Consider the following 15,371-nt stretch of genomic DNA (forward strand, 5'->3'; position numbering starts at 1 on the left):
ATTCTAATAATAAAAATTATTTAATATTGCAATTAGGCAATTTTTTTACAGACTAGATAGTTTACTTTTTAATGTTTGCTTGCGCATTATGGTATAATTTTTATAGTGTTTCGATTTATTAACGTTATTTCCGAACGATAGTTGAACAAAAAGTCTGAAAAGATAATCTGAAATTTATACAATGACTTTTGGAAACATTGATTAATAGTGCATGGAAATTCAAAAAAAAAAAAAAAAAAAAGAAAGTTTGAAAAAAGTAAGAAAACAATGTGTCTTAAAAGCTCGACTGTAAGCTTTGATTGCTAATTTTCAATTTGCCAGAAAAGAGTTAATTTTTTCATCATTATTTTTCATTTCTATGTTTTCCTGTCTGTATAAGGAAGTCTGTCCCTCTGTATAAGTAGGAAAAATAATAATTGAACATAATTTCTGTGCAGAGTTCCTACTTCGGAGGGCATCATGAAAATATTTCGATAAGTGGCGTCAAATGCACTGGCCGTGAAAAGAACATTTCTAGTTGTTTGTATGAAAACCTCGGAAAGGTGTTTTGTCCTGGAAAAGATGAAAATATCGCAGGTGTAATCTGTGCGAAAGGTAAATGTATATTTTGTACTGTGTGTATTTTATGTATCAACTATATATAACGAGTTTACGGAAGAAAGTCGAAAAGTCTATCTTTCCAGTGTTTGTGAAAATCACTTTTATAAATTGAAAATGTCAGCGTTACTTCATTGTACTGTAAACTTTTGGATAATTTTTTTTTCTTGATCCTTCTGCTGCTGTTAGAGCACAGAGAGACGAATTGAAGTCGTAAGCACTTCTTTCTTTTAATAGGGAAGTTACACCAATTTTACCGTTTTTTGCCCATAACATTTGCTTTAGTTTAGTATTTTACTTAGTATAGAGTAATGTAGTAAAATTACATGTAACAATTAACAACTTCAATAGCTTATAAACTACGATAACTAGTTAAGTCTTCACTCATAACAGAAAACTATCTTTGATTAAAAATGATACGATACTTCGCACACGATCCTTAAAAGAGATAAGTGTAAATAATTACCGTAAAACAGTACAACTGTGTGCGAAGGAGGCAACAATGGGCCGCTGTTGCCATGGTGATGATTTTGCTCTCTAGTGGCCTCTTTTTGAACTTACGAGCTCCAAAAAAAAAAATTAAAAAAAATCACCAGGTAGTGTGATCATTTAGGTAATTAAAGACGCTTTATCAGAGATTGCCGTTGTTTTTGTATACCTTAGATAGCTTAGTCGTTCTTAGTGCATGATTCGACTCACTCGTGTAAAAGCCAAAAGTCTCCTTTGGGCAGACCACTTATACTGTTTTCTAAGATCTGGTAAGTTCAGATTTGCTTCACTAATTTGTCAGTTATGAATTACGCCGCTTGTTGACTTAAAATGTTTCATAGTTTTCCCAAGCTCTCAACATTTATCGAAAATGGGAATGTCGGGGTACACCAATGGGCCACCTATTTTTCACGGTTTTTAGTGGCTTGGAGCTTCGTTTTATTGTCTGTGAGGATGCTTTCGTCATATTTTGTGTTATTTATTGTCAATAATGGCAAGAAAAGACAGAAGAAAGCTTGGGGGTCATCCTATCGTCCGTACTCATAGGAGTTTTTGAAGAAAGTGCTCATTGAAATCCGGACCAAATACAAACTGAGATAATTTTAAAAAAGTATTTATTTTGATGAGATTCGGAATAAGAAATGTGATTTCGCATTTCAGTTTTCAAAAATATTTTTTTGATATCGTTTAGAGATGAAAACAGTCGGAAAAAAAAAACGGAAAATTTCCGAAAAAAACGGAAAAAAAGTTTTTCCGAAAGGGTTTATTTCCCCTCCAGAAAAATTAAAGAAATGAATTTTTTCAACTTTTCAGGAAGTTTTAAATGAAATTTTCTGCAAAAAGGGATTAGAAATTTCTCATACTTAAATTCTGATGCAATTTCCTCCCCCCCCTCCTTGTATGTTAAAATACCGTCTAACTCTGATAATGCAAGTTGTTGTATGATGATATAATTTGCATATAGATCAAAAAACATTTATTTATTTATTTTTTTTTTGCAAAAAAAAAAAATAAATAAATAAATAAATCAATATCTTCAGTGAAGAATTTATTTTCCTTCTTCATAAAACTAACAAGCATAACTTTAATCACAAATTTATGTTTCTGCTGACTAAGCGAACCAAATGTACAGGGTGCGGCAAAAAACAAAAAAAAAAAAAAAAAAAACTGGGCAAGCAGTTTTCCATGTAACTTTATTAAAAATAAATAAATTAACAAAACACAAAAAATAGTAATATGAGAAAACCTTTAGCAATCAATAAATTAATTGGTTTCAAACTAGCTCAAACTCTGTATTACTCAAAAGTAATACAGAGATGCAACTGCTTATTGAAATTTTCATTCAAGGGCTGCAAGTCATCAAATCAATCCTTTCCCTATAAAAGCAATTGGTTTAGAGAGTTCAAACTTATGTGTAGTTTAGGGTAAATCTTGGACTCTAAAATAGGTCATACAGTGTAATAAATGGGATTGAGGTCTAGCGACTAGAGCGTCCAATCTAAAGATAATATGTCAAAAACACTGCGACTTGCACCACTCTTGTCTTTTTGGCCGTATGAACTGGTGGATGTCAAATTGAAATGTCTTGTCTACATTGCTGTGCTGAAGTGCTCTTTGGTCCACAGAAGTACAACAGCTTCTTGAACTGTCCTTTTGGTACACTTTTTGATTCATTTTGTTTCCCTCATCCACAAAAAACAGAGAGTTTTTGTCACTTGTGCTGATTCCATCACAGAAAAATCCTGACTTCGGATTTTGGCGATGTTTAACATTTTTTAAGGTGCTTCGAGTGTCTACAGACCAAATCCAATTGTTCTAGGGGTTATGAGCTGGTTGAACGGTAAATCAGTGAAAGGTATCTCTTCCAGCGTGGGCTTGCGACCCATCTCAAACGTTTCTGGTATCTTTGGAGTCATACGTTGGAGTCCATAGCCGTACCCCGTAGAGGTACAGCTATGGGCCACGGGGGAAAAATTCCCCCTTCCTCTTGTTAGATTCCATTTCCTAAACTTAGATTTTCTTAAATATTTCATTCGAAAGAAGAGATGTATTGCTACCATTGCTGAAGTCCTCAAATTTCTAAATCAAAGATGCACACGGAATTTTAATTGAAAACATCGGCCTGTCGAAACATCAAAAAGTAGTTGGACCATTTTGCGGTACAATAAACTCCCGATTATCGTGATATTGTTATTGCGGATTTGTTTATTATTTATTTAATTATTTTTGTAGTGATGACTTACTGCAGGGATGTCCACCTAAAAGGGGATAGGAGAAAGGGGTCATGTTTTTAAGGGCTAAAATTTTTTAGAGGGGGTAGGGTCAGAGGAACTTTTCACTTTTTTTTAAGGGGCTGTCAATTTGGGTGGTCTTTTTGATATTTGGGGGGAAGGGGGATCAGCTTTACTTTAAGGGGGATGAGCACCCCTGATTCACCGAACTCATTTTTACTTAACAAATTCTTTTATTCAGACATTCGTATTTCTTTATTCTCCCACCTTCACAATAACTGACTTCAAACTTTCCTAGGTCACCGAAACCAGACTATCCATTAGTTGAAACTCGATTTTTACATCTACACTCCTCGTCCCTACGCTTGAAACATGTTTTCCACGTTTCTGGCGTCACCTAACTTGATTTGATTTCATGTTTGCATGATTTGCTGTGTCTGTTTGAAATAATAAACAATTCTTTTTTTGCATTTGCGTACATTTTCTAGTGTTACTAGTTTAATCGTTAGGCTCTAGTATCGTTGCTTGAGATTGAGGGTTTAAATGTATGTCAGTGTTCTTGATTTTTTTTTTTTTTTGCTCTTGTATTTACTGGTATTGTTCTTTTCACCTATTGTGCAACATTAAACGAATATCCACGAAATTCGCTTATCCGCGTTTACAGTGACACCCTATTCCGCGAAAGATCGGGACAGTGGGAGTTTACTGCACATGCATAATATTCTGATTGCTACTTTCAGCAACTGTCACATCTTACCTTCCTTCAGATTACGAAAAGAAAGTTAGTTACGTTTTTAATTTACACCTTTGATAATGAAAGTCCTACACAGGTTTGACCATGTTAAACTCGCAAAGGCAAAGGAGGAGCTGCAGTCTCTGGCTAGTGCCGGCTAAAAAGATAAAGATTAGACGTATCCGCATAGCCTGATTACCGCAGGGGCATGTGGAGCACAGGTCCCTCCTCTAAGATTTCTGAGCGCCCAAAATCCCCGTAAATTAACATGCTAATTAAAAATAAATAACGATTTCATTCAGAATCTAGAGTATAATGATGTCATTGGTTTTTTTGCAAATGCCAAGATAAGGAAAAAAATCTCTTATTTGTTGATAAAAATTCACCTTAAAAATTTGAGCTCTTTGCAAATCTCAAAACCACTCCAAGTTTAGTCAGCGTTTACCATTGAAAGTCATATCATAGATAACTTTGATATTTACCGTAAACTGGCAAAGTTTAACCACGTCTTATATAATTGTCGTATACTAGATCTCTTCTACTTTTTAAATATTGTGATATGAGGTACCACCAAATTTAAATTTAGCATAGTTGTGTTAATACGCAAGTATCGAAATATTTTATAGCTTCAGAATAAGCGGAAACAGAGGGGGGGGCGGGGGGGGGGGGCGCAAAATGAATTTCATGCCCATTGTCTTCAAAAAACCTTACTCCCCATAGGGGTGGGGCCCTGAAATAGAAATGTGCCCCATGTCCAATATAAGATTGATCGGGCTCTGCTTATCCGCGTGCGTAGTATAAGATCTGCCCAATGAGAAATGAGACATTTGCATTGTCCGAGCAAAATTGAAATATTTTTTACCTCTTTGGCTACTTTCTTAAATCTCCAAAAGATGGTGCAACAAACTCCTAGAACAAAATTCCTTCAAAAATGTCATATTTTAATATCAAAGTATAGAAGATATTTTGGTCTTCGAAAATTTCATATTTCTTTATCTGTTTATTGGAGAAAGACCGAATATTTATGGTGAATTCCGTTGGAGGAAGCTGCTTCTTTATTCTGAGACAGGTTGTTCCTCGGAACAAAATGCCCCACAAAAAAAGGAGAAACTAGCCCCACATGCACATGTCCATGAAAAATCAAATTTTAGTTTAGATAACGAAATGTAAACCGTTTCAGCGTAGTTTATTAGAATGCAATCTATATTTGCGTAAAAACACCAAAGACCTAAGAACTATCTATTAAAATTCATAAATATGACCAGAAAGTTCAAAAACAAAAATGCTTTGCAAAAGTTGATCAGTAATGCTATGCACGTGTTCAGATTTTAATATACCGGACGTCTCTGCATTGACTAAAATGGTTGCCATCGGTGCACTGCAACATTGCATTTCACCAGGTCTTCACAAAATGCATTTATCTTTTTCTTCATTGAGCTATTTCAAAATGAACAACTTACCCCCGGAACTCTTAACCCCACCTTCCCCTACAACAGAAGTACCCACCCCTCTCAGAAGCAAAAGCCTCCACCACCCGAAAATGAGAAAAATACCCCTCAAAACACCACCCCTTATAAAAATGTCAAGGCGCAGAGTGCGCCATGGTCCCCCCCCCCCAGGTGGGCACCCCTGCCTACAGTATTGCTTTAATAGTATGTTTTAGTTTTTCTAGAATGCAATCAACTGGGGTATTAAGCAAGAATGGAATATTTCTCCGTTTTGGTTTTAGCTCATGGTCTTTGGTATGGGGTGCCCATCTGGTCTTTGGTATATATATTAAAAATGGTAGACACTTTTGCACTTTTGGTAGTCATTTTTTTAAAGAAAGTAAGCTCGCTGCTCGCTTACAAGATAATTTTTGTTCGGTGGGAGCGGAGTTTTTATATTCTTCAAATTATATGGAGCTTGTGTTAATTAAATTCTATTTTTACGGGTGAGAAGCAGTATTTTCATTTTATTCTAATCTTAACACGTATAAATTTACGTAAAATGGGAAATCATGGAATTTTCTGATTTTCCACTTTAACTTGGCTACCCACTGTAGTTGATAAAGATGAAAAATACACTGCTTGACAATTGCTAAGGAACAATTACGGTTTTTGGAATAGTTAAGAATAGATAAAGATTAAAGAAACAGAACGAAATATATAGTTAGTAGGGAGGATGTGTCTTTATTATAAGTACAAAATAATACAGATATTACTGCATCAATGAAGTAAAACTTAAAAATAAAAAAATAATCCTACTTAGATGATTTTCATACAACCACAAAAAAATGATCTAGGTCATAATGATGGAGACATGAGTACCTTAGTACAGGGTCCATTATGAAAGTAATGAGCATTTACTGGCAAAATTTGTTTATTGATCGTAATTTGTACAAATGTTCAATATTCTTCAAAATACATTCCTCCTGCATCAATCACTTGCGGAGACGTGTTAGCCACGCCTGAAAAGCACCCTGAAACTCCTTGAAGGGAATGCCTCTCAGGAACGTTGTAACATGGTGTTGGATGTTTTCCACGGTTTCCCAATGTTTTCCTTTCATCTTTCTCTTGAGTCGCGGAAACAAAAAGAAGTCACATGGAGCTAAGTCGGGACTGTAAGGGGGTGAGGGATCACCGGGGTGTTGCTCCGGGCCAGGAAATTGGTAATGATGAAGGCTTTGTGACTTGAAATGCAATCGTCCTTGAAGGCTTCTTGCAACATCTGGAATGTTTCGGTTGCATTTTTTCCAAGCCTCACGCAAAACTTTACGACGTTTCGTTGTTTAAGCGAACGCTCCATCGTGTCATGTTACAAAAGTTGAAAACACACTTCAAGCGGAGGCACGTATCTCCTCTCACACTGCTCGAACTCAACTGACGACCGGATGCATTGAAAGGGCATGTCCCCACCACATTTTCCAGCAAGTTTTACCGTGCTGCCATCTATCGTCGCGTCACAATAACATTGTGCTCATTACTTTCATAATGGACCCTGTATGATGTATGATTACAAGGGACACCGATGCACAATTCACATCTGTTTTCCATACTCCCCACTAATTATTGAGGAGTGCTTGGGGGATGTTTTCCCACTCCTCTCCCAATGCGCATTTGAGTTCTTGTACTGTTTTGGGAAGGACGGTTCTTCGCGCAACACGTCTGCCAAAAGCATCCCAGTCAAGTTCAATTGGATTTAAGTCGGGAAAGTAAGCAGGCCACTGCATACGGAGAATGTTTTCACTTTTTCATGTGTCTGACACTTCAATGCTCCAGTGTGGCCGTGTATCGTCGTCCGTAAAGAGAAAGTCTGGACCTACAGCCCCCCCCCCCTAAAAAGACGAACATGGTCCAGCATAACATATCTGCAATACATTTGCGATGTATCGCTTTCTTATTTAAAAATGTGAAGTGGTGTTCTGCCATTGTGCATTATGCCTGCCCACACCATGACACCTGGGCCGTACCGATCACGTTCGCAAACAAATTTTTGTTCATAACGTGTTCCACGCTCTCTCCACAGTAATTGGTGACCAGAATCACTTGTGACGCTGAAACGAGATTCGTCAGAGAACATCACTCTAGACCAATTTTGATGACCCCACGAACATGTTCCTTACACCAGCGTAATCTCTCTCGACGATGGCGTGGTTGAACTTGGATGCAACGTACGGCCTTCCTTGCATACAAACCGACATTATTTACTCGCCGTGAGATGGCTCTTGCAGAAACATGCGTACCGGTAGCGGTTGTTAAATTTGCAGCTATCTGTCCAAGAGTGAAATTTCTGATCCTTTTTGCTACGAGGGCTACATAGCGATCCTCTGAAGGTGTGGTGTTCCTACTACAATCCCCAGCATGCTTTTGCAAAACATTTCCACCTTCAGCGGCCGTCTTTAATCGGGAGATGGCACTTTTTTATACACCCATTGCAGCAGTCACAGTGATGACACTTTGACCTGCCTCCAGTCGTCCAACCGCTCGTCCACGATCGTAGATACTCAAATGATGTCTTGCTGACATTTTACTCTTAAGTATTTCAAGAACCAAACAGAATTTCGGAGAAAAACCTTTTTTTAACATCCAGCACTATTTTTGTTAAAAACCAAACAGCATGAATTTTCGTACGAATCTTGAGCGTGTATGCACTGCCTTTTATACGGATAACGAATCTTGATCTACCATGTCATCTGAACTTGAATTTATTTCCATTGGCCAGGTGGTTGCGGTACAAATTTGCATAAATCACTTGTTCCTTAGCAATTGTCAAGCAGTGTACATCATTGGTTAAAAATAAAACTTTACAAAAATTTACTTGCTTGAAAAAGGCGACATTACTCTCAGCTCTCCTTAACAAATTATTCCTTTTTAAAAGGAAAAGTTTTTGAAGGACTTTTAATGAAATAATATGGTAATATACGTAAATACGAAAAAATGCTGAAGATGTAACTGCTAAAACTGAGTTTCATTAAGTCAAATTTTTACCAGGATAATCCTTTAATGCTTGTATTGTGTAATACGTACTAAGATATGGTTATTTCTTGTCGATAGAACTTCCTGATTTGGTGCCTGATGAGGTTGAAGTTGAACGCTCGGCTTATTTAGAAGATCGGCAGCTTCTTTTTCTTCAATGTGCAATGGAAGAAAATTGTTTATCATCTGAAGCATACAAATTGGATAAAAATGACTATGGTAATTTCCAATTTCACAAAATCGAGTCTTTTTTTCTTTTTAAACTTAATTTCCCGTAAAAGTTATGTACCACGGCTTTTGTAGTTCCGTGCTTTAACCACCACGCCAAAAGGCGCCAAAGACTAGAAATCAAAGTTCGATTGATGTGATTTCAATCGTTCACCACACTGTTAATAAAATTATGTTGTAAAATCCTTGGTCAGAAACTTGCTACAAAGAGTCTTTCAGTAGAGACGAGCCATGACCAATGATTAATGTGATAATTGTAAATAGCTTGTTTTTCCAAAAGGCGCCAAAGACTAGGAACCAAAGTTGAATGGATGTGATTTCAATCGTACTCCACACTGTTAGTAGAAATGTATTATAAAATCCTTGGTCAGGGAAACTTGCTACAAAGAATCTTTCAATAGAGGTGAGTCATGGCCAATGATTAATGTGATAATTGTAATTTGTTTGTTTTTCTTATTTTATAACGTACAAGAACGGTAGTAATGGAAAGGAAATAGATGAAGTTGACAGTTTTATTTATCTTGGAGCATATGTTTCATCTGAGGGAGGTACAAATAATGATATATTAATAAGAATTAAAAAAGCTCAATGCACCTTTAAATCTTTATATAAAATATGGAAATCTAACAACATACACACAAAACTCAAAATACAAATTTTCAATTCAACAGATAGAGCAGTCCTACTCTATGGCAGCAATACGTGGAAGCTAACTAGACAGCAAGAAAAAGAGCTTGATGCCTTTCAAACAGAAAAATATTAAACATATGCTGGCCAAATAAAATATCAAATTCAGACCTGTACAAACGTACAAACTGCAAGCCGATAACCACACTGATAAAAAAAAAAGCACAGATGGTCATGGATAGGACATGTTCTCAGAATGCTGGCAATAGACCCTACAAGAACTGCTCTCACGTGGACCCCTGATGGCAAGAGGAAGCGCGGGCGTCCAAAGCTAACCTGGCGTCAGATGGCCATACAAGAAAGAAATGCCTTTGGTTGGCCAAACTGGGGGAGTGCCAGGGAGGCGGCATTAAACCATTTCGGATTTTCTTTGAAAGAGAAAGTTTTGACGGGCAATTGATGTCATTATAGAAATATTTTTTTATTACCTCATGGAATGTGCTTGGAGCTTTGGTAAAATTATGTGTGTACATTTTAATAGAGAAACAATAATCGTTTATTCTATTTTGGAGTGGAAAGGGAAATTTGCATTCGCTTAAAGAGTTTTTCTTAAACCGTATAGCCCGAGCACAGTCGGTTCAGGTACAGCTAGTAGTATATAATGTAAAACGATGATCGTTTCTTAACTTTTAAGAACAAAATATCTTTAAGATACCCTTAATTTTCTGTTCTTTCAATCCTTGAAGGATATATATGTCCCCCAAGTTCAAAAATTATTACGTAAATTAGCAAATGTAAATTAGTTATCAATTACACACACACACTCTCTCTCTCTCTCTCATGCTTATACTTTTATACCTTAAGGGTCCAGCTTCATTTAACCATTTAAGGATCATAGGACATATGAGTCATCTAAGCTCAAAATTTATTTTCTAATAATTGATTATAAATGATTTATAAATTACATTTCCTCCATGTTATTTAGGCATCATATTATACTATATTTTAAAAAATAATGAGTGATTGTGTAAAAAATAGTATACTTAAAAAAAAAACTTAAATTTTTATACTCTACCTGATATGTTTCTCAAAGGGATAAACAATGAAGTTTACCTAATTTTAGAACAATATTTTTTTACAAAATGCTAAACAATATGTAAGAAGTAAGATAATTCACATATTTTCTTTGACATTTAGGCTGGCTTTATGAGCAACGACGACTTCTTAGGTTTACAGCTCGAATAGGTAACATTGGTACAACGGATTTCAGACCATTTTTACCAAAGCATGCTTGGCAATGGCATATGTGTCATTTGTAAGTACATTTTCAAATAATATTATTCAGTCTCATAACATATAATTCGGTCTGTTTTTAAAAAATATATGAACGCACTTTTGAACATATAGCAATAAAATATTATTTGCGCTTCGTTAACAATTGAAGCAAAGGGTTTAAGCACCAAAATCAAAAATTTTAATGATGCCTAGGAGTACAATTAGTAAACGAAACTCAACTGTTTTAGTAAAACTGTTGGTACTAGTATCACTGGTAGATACTGCTATGCAGCAAGATTTAGGAATTTTTTTCAATGAAAGCCTAACTATAGGGTTTGAACTTAACGAGTGTTTTACTCAAAGGAATTTTGTTCTCGTCTTACAGGTAGATAAACATATCAGGAGATATTTCAGAAGAGTAAAGGCTTCTTACTGCAGATGAAGTTGTTATTATTTCTTTCAATTACAGAAAGCTGTAGAAAAGCCCAAAACTCGCACCCTTTTTTAAATGTCAACAAATCAACATCGTGTAGGAAGAAAAACTAATTGTTTGAATAAAGAGTAAAACTTTATCTCTGTTTTTCTGAAACTTATTATTTGCCGTATTGTCTGTATCTTCTAAGCTTTTCATTTGTAAAACGTCCCCGAATCACTCCGTCTGATGTTCAAATAAATAAGATTGAAGAACATTTTATTATTACATATATATTTTTAAATTTCAAATTAAATTCAGAGACGCTCATAAAACATGATTTTTGCCTCAAACTTCACTCTCAGAACGGAATCGCTCACTTATGGGGATTCTTCAGTCATAAGACAAATTTCGCTCAAGTCGTGAAATCAGAAAACACATGACAGCTATTGTGAGCCTAATTACACTGGTGAATTATTTAAAATCATGAGAGAGAAACTTGCCGCCTGTTTCATTGTTAAACCTGAGTTCACGCCAGATTGTCAAACAGCCGTTTAAAGCTGTTTTCGACCAATGAGGAGTCTTCAATCTGCGGTTCAGATGTCTGACTTAAAGCCCTGAATCGTAGAAAAAGTAGCGACACGTCCGCCATCTTGGGGCTAAACGATGCTTTCTTCCAATGTCTGCTATGGTGAAGTAGCGTGTTTGCTTCTTGATTGTGGTTTCTTATTAACTCTATGTTAATCCACAATCAATGAGCTTCGCAATCAAGAAGAAAACAGGCTACTTCATTATAGCAGACATAGGAAGAAAGTGGCATTTAGCCCCAAGATGGCGGACGTGTCACTATACTTAAACTACGACCTAGGACTTTAGTCTGACCGAGAGTCAAATAGTGTGCTAAATCAGGCTCTGAGAGTAATTCAATGAAAGATATATTAAATTACATTGTTTTTTTTACTGAGCACTCGTTTCATTGTAAATTCTAGGCATTACCACAGCATGGAAGTATTTGCTCACTTTGATATCATCAACTTACAAGGTCAAAAGGTGGCTGAGGGCCACAAGGCGAGTTTTTGCCTGGAAGACAACAACTGTGAAGTAGGTGTTGAAAAAAAATATGCCTGTGCTAATTATGGTGATCAAGGCATCTCAGTGGGCTGCACGGATACTTATCTACACAATATCGATTGTCAGTGGGTTGACATAACAGAGCTTCCTCCAGGAATTTACAACTTTAAAGTAAGTCGATTATACGTATTTATACGTATATCTATGTTTTCACTCTGACTTTAAAGACTTGAATTTAATACGTAATGTTTAACCCTTTTACAGTCATGAACGTGATATCACGTTATTACGAATTTGTTTTTTTTTTTTTTTTTTGCCGTTGGTAACTTAGTGGGATAGGGGCAATCTGAAATTCAGCGTTGCTTTCTGAAGAAGCTTGCAGAAGGCCCCAGGACCCGCAGTTAACTTAACAGCATGACCAAGTATACAATGTTTGCAGATAAATATAACATTTTTTTTAACTTAACGGGATCATGATTTTGTGTGCATTATGTAGTAGTAAAAATTATCGGTCGGCTGAGACGATGTTTTATACGTTAACTTTCAGTCGAACTCGCTTACAAAGAGCCTGAATTTAACCAGGAAATTATAAATATTTGGATGATGCAATGTTAAGTCCATGGAATTACAATTCGCTTTTAACGAGCAAACCCTACTTAAAGCGAGCAATACTTTGTAATTATAAAAATGTTTATTGACTTACAGCGCAGCTTATCCTTTGTTTGTAAAATTTGTTTTTACTTAAAAGGGTCGACTGTATTGATCTAATGATAAGAAAGAAGAGATTTAATGTAGTGTTACAGTGGTAGTGGTGTGGTGTTTGTGTGTGGGGGGGGGGATCTTAAATCGATTTTTTTTTCAAGGAGTATTAGACAACATTTTATATGCGTCTCAGATCTGGTCCCAAATCAAAGCCCTGGATCCGTGTCTAGTAATTCTCGTTAAATTACTACATATTACAATTATTCATTGTGTATCCATTTTATTAAATTTTCAGAAGCAAATTCTTATTCATTTAAAACTTTGATTTTCATTTTTGCTTTTAGGTCTCTATCAATCCCGAGTTCAAAGTAGCCGAACTTAACTACGATAATAACGCAGCTGTCTGTACTCTGTACTATAATGCTGTTTCTGCTCGTCTTTTCAACTGTACTTTGCAAAGACCATGAAGAATTCAAATTTGGATGACCATTTGTTTGGGTGGATTACGTTTAGCAAAATGAACGGATGTATCGATACCTTTATTACGTTTGTCTTCGACGAGTTTGTCTTCTTTACGAATGTCTTCATATTGCTTGTTTCCTTCAAAAGTGGTGTTTGTGTTTTCACGCCTTAGTAATGTATTTTCTTGTATTACTTTTATTTTATTTATTTGATGACTTAATTTTTCAGTTAAACCATAAATCTATCTGCATTTGTGTCATTGTCAAATCATTCATGTCTGCTAATTTATTTCTAAATGTGAGACATTTTATAGTTTGCTTTGATATTTAGTAAAATTGAAATATATATAGTTTTTTTTTTTAATTTTCTATTGTGAAATTGTGTGTTGATCGCATTTTCTATTGTGAATTTATTTAGATTTTTTTTTTCTTTTTTGCATATTATTGCACAAAAATCTCACATGAGTAAAACAATATTCGGAATAATATATAAAGTCTTGGCGTAAAATTACTAGAAATTCAAATTAGTTTTATTATTGTTATTATTTTAAACCTTTCAGACGTGGCGTCCGGTATACCGGACATGAACTTAAAACAGCTGCTTATCATTTATCAATCGAATAAACTACGCGATTTTTTTCGTAAATGACTCTTTACAGTCTGCTTATTATTATATGTACAAGAATTTCTCATTTTGGGATTGACAACATAAAGAAACAGGGGTTGGGAGAAAGGGACTGGCTCATTTTCCCAACCACGGATTCTCGTCGCAAAAGCGAGTTTTTTTCCTGATTTTTTAAAAAATATATAATCTTATATTAATCATTTCAAATGCTTATAGTATGTTTTTATTGTTTAGAGAATATTTTACAAAGAAGTTTGTTTGATGTTTCATCGTTTTATTAGCTGAAATGTGTATTTCAATAATATATGTCCGGATTATTGGATGTGTCATAACTCTTTTAATTTCTCACCTGTAAACTTGAAATTTTGTCTATTAGATACTCTTGACTATAGTACACTCTCTACCAAATAAAAACACTTTTGGTTAAGTTATTCAAAATTCCGTCTGAAAGGGTTTCCATAACAAGTTAAGCGACAAAAAAGTTGACTGGATGTAAAATAGTAGTCTCAAGCTAAAATTGTTAGTTTCAAAATAAGACTTTTTTGAACCATGCAGCTGCTTTGAGCTTTGTCAATCTTTCTTCTTCGACTTAAAAAACAGCATCCGAAAATGAATTAAATATGAGTGAGAAAAGGAGAAAAAAGCTTAAGGGGTCTAAGGACCTTTAAACTTCAAAATTTTCGATTTTCTGGAAAAAATATGTTATGCACAGTTTAATTTTGAACAATTTGATACCTTATTTATTACTATACGCCAAAAACTTTTCGAGTTATTGTAAAAATGCCTAAACTTTCCCCATAGAGATTTACACTGTTTAAAAAAAACTGAAAATTCAGGTAGTTTTCTGACTGATTTTAACAGAATATTTCCGTAATGCTTCAAAATGTATTTTTTCCTTACAAAAACGTAAACATCCCGACGAAAACAGAATTTTTCCATTTCTAGGGTTGCCGCTGTGCTGTACTTTGCTCCGATTAGTATTCAAGTCATGATAAACATCACTTATTGGTAGTGCTTATTAATAGCATATTTAGAATAACAACTCAGATGCTGTAGACAAAATAGATAGCTTGCTATTTCATGTCTGGAGAGTAATATACTCGTATGTCAAAATTATTTATACGCCTTTGAGCTTTGTAGGTTTGGAAAAATGTTCGCGCCATTTTTAGACTGGCAGATGTGTTTTGATCGCCCTGGTGATTTGATGTGGGTTTTACTGAGTCAGTATTAGAATATTTTTGAGGTTTTAATATTTTGCTCAATACTTTGAACAATTCTATTCGTTAGTCATATTGTGTGCTCTAGCAGTGAGAATAGTTTAAGTATCTCGTGTTATCAATTTAAAATAAAGCCTATTGGATTAGCTGTATCCAGATGCATTTAGCACCGCTGGTCATATGTAAGTGTAGTTGAATATCTTTATACATGTTAACATACAAATGTATTTTCCTTGTTAATATGCA

General features: G+C 35.1%; 1 protein-coding gene across 1 annotated transcript in view; it reads left to right on the plus strand.

Moving 5' to 3' along the window:
* Window positions 1-13,534, plus strand: part of LOC129218145 (lysyl oxidase homolog 3B-like) — a 56,276-nt gene extending 42,742 nt beyond the window's left edge. Inside the window, exons 4-8 of the mRNA XM_054852358.1 lie at window positions 438-594; window positions 8,586-8,726; window positions 10,560-10,677; window positions 12,039-12,291; window positions 13,167-13,534. Coding sequence (XP_054708333.1) covers window positions 438-594; window positions 8,586-8,726; window positions 10,560-10,677; window positions 12,039-12,291; window positions 13,167-13,289 — 792 coding nt within the window. The 3' untranslated portion in view covers window positions 13,290-13,534. The remainder of the gene's footprint in view (window positions 1-437; window positions 595-8,585; window positions 8,727-10,559; window positions 10,678-12,038; window positions 12,292-13,166) is intronic.
* The last annotated feature ends 1,837 nt before the right edge of the window (window positions 13,535-15,371 follow it).

This window comes from Uloborus diversus, chromosome 3 (genome assembly GCF_026930045.1).
Source record: "Uloborus diversus isolate 005 chromosome 3, Udiv.v.3.1, whole genome shotgun sequence".
NCBI lineage: Eukaryota > Metazoa > Arthropoda > Arachnida > Araneae > Uloboridae > Uloborus > Uloborus diversus.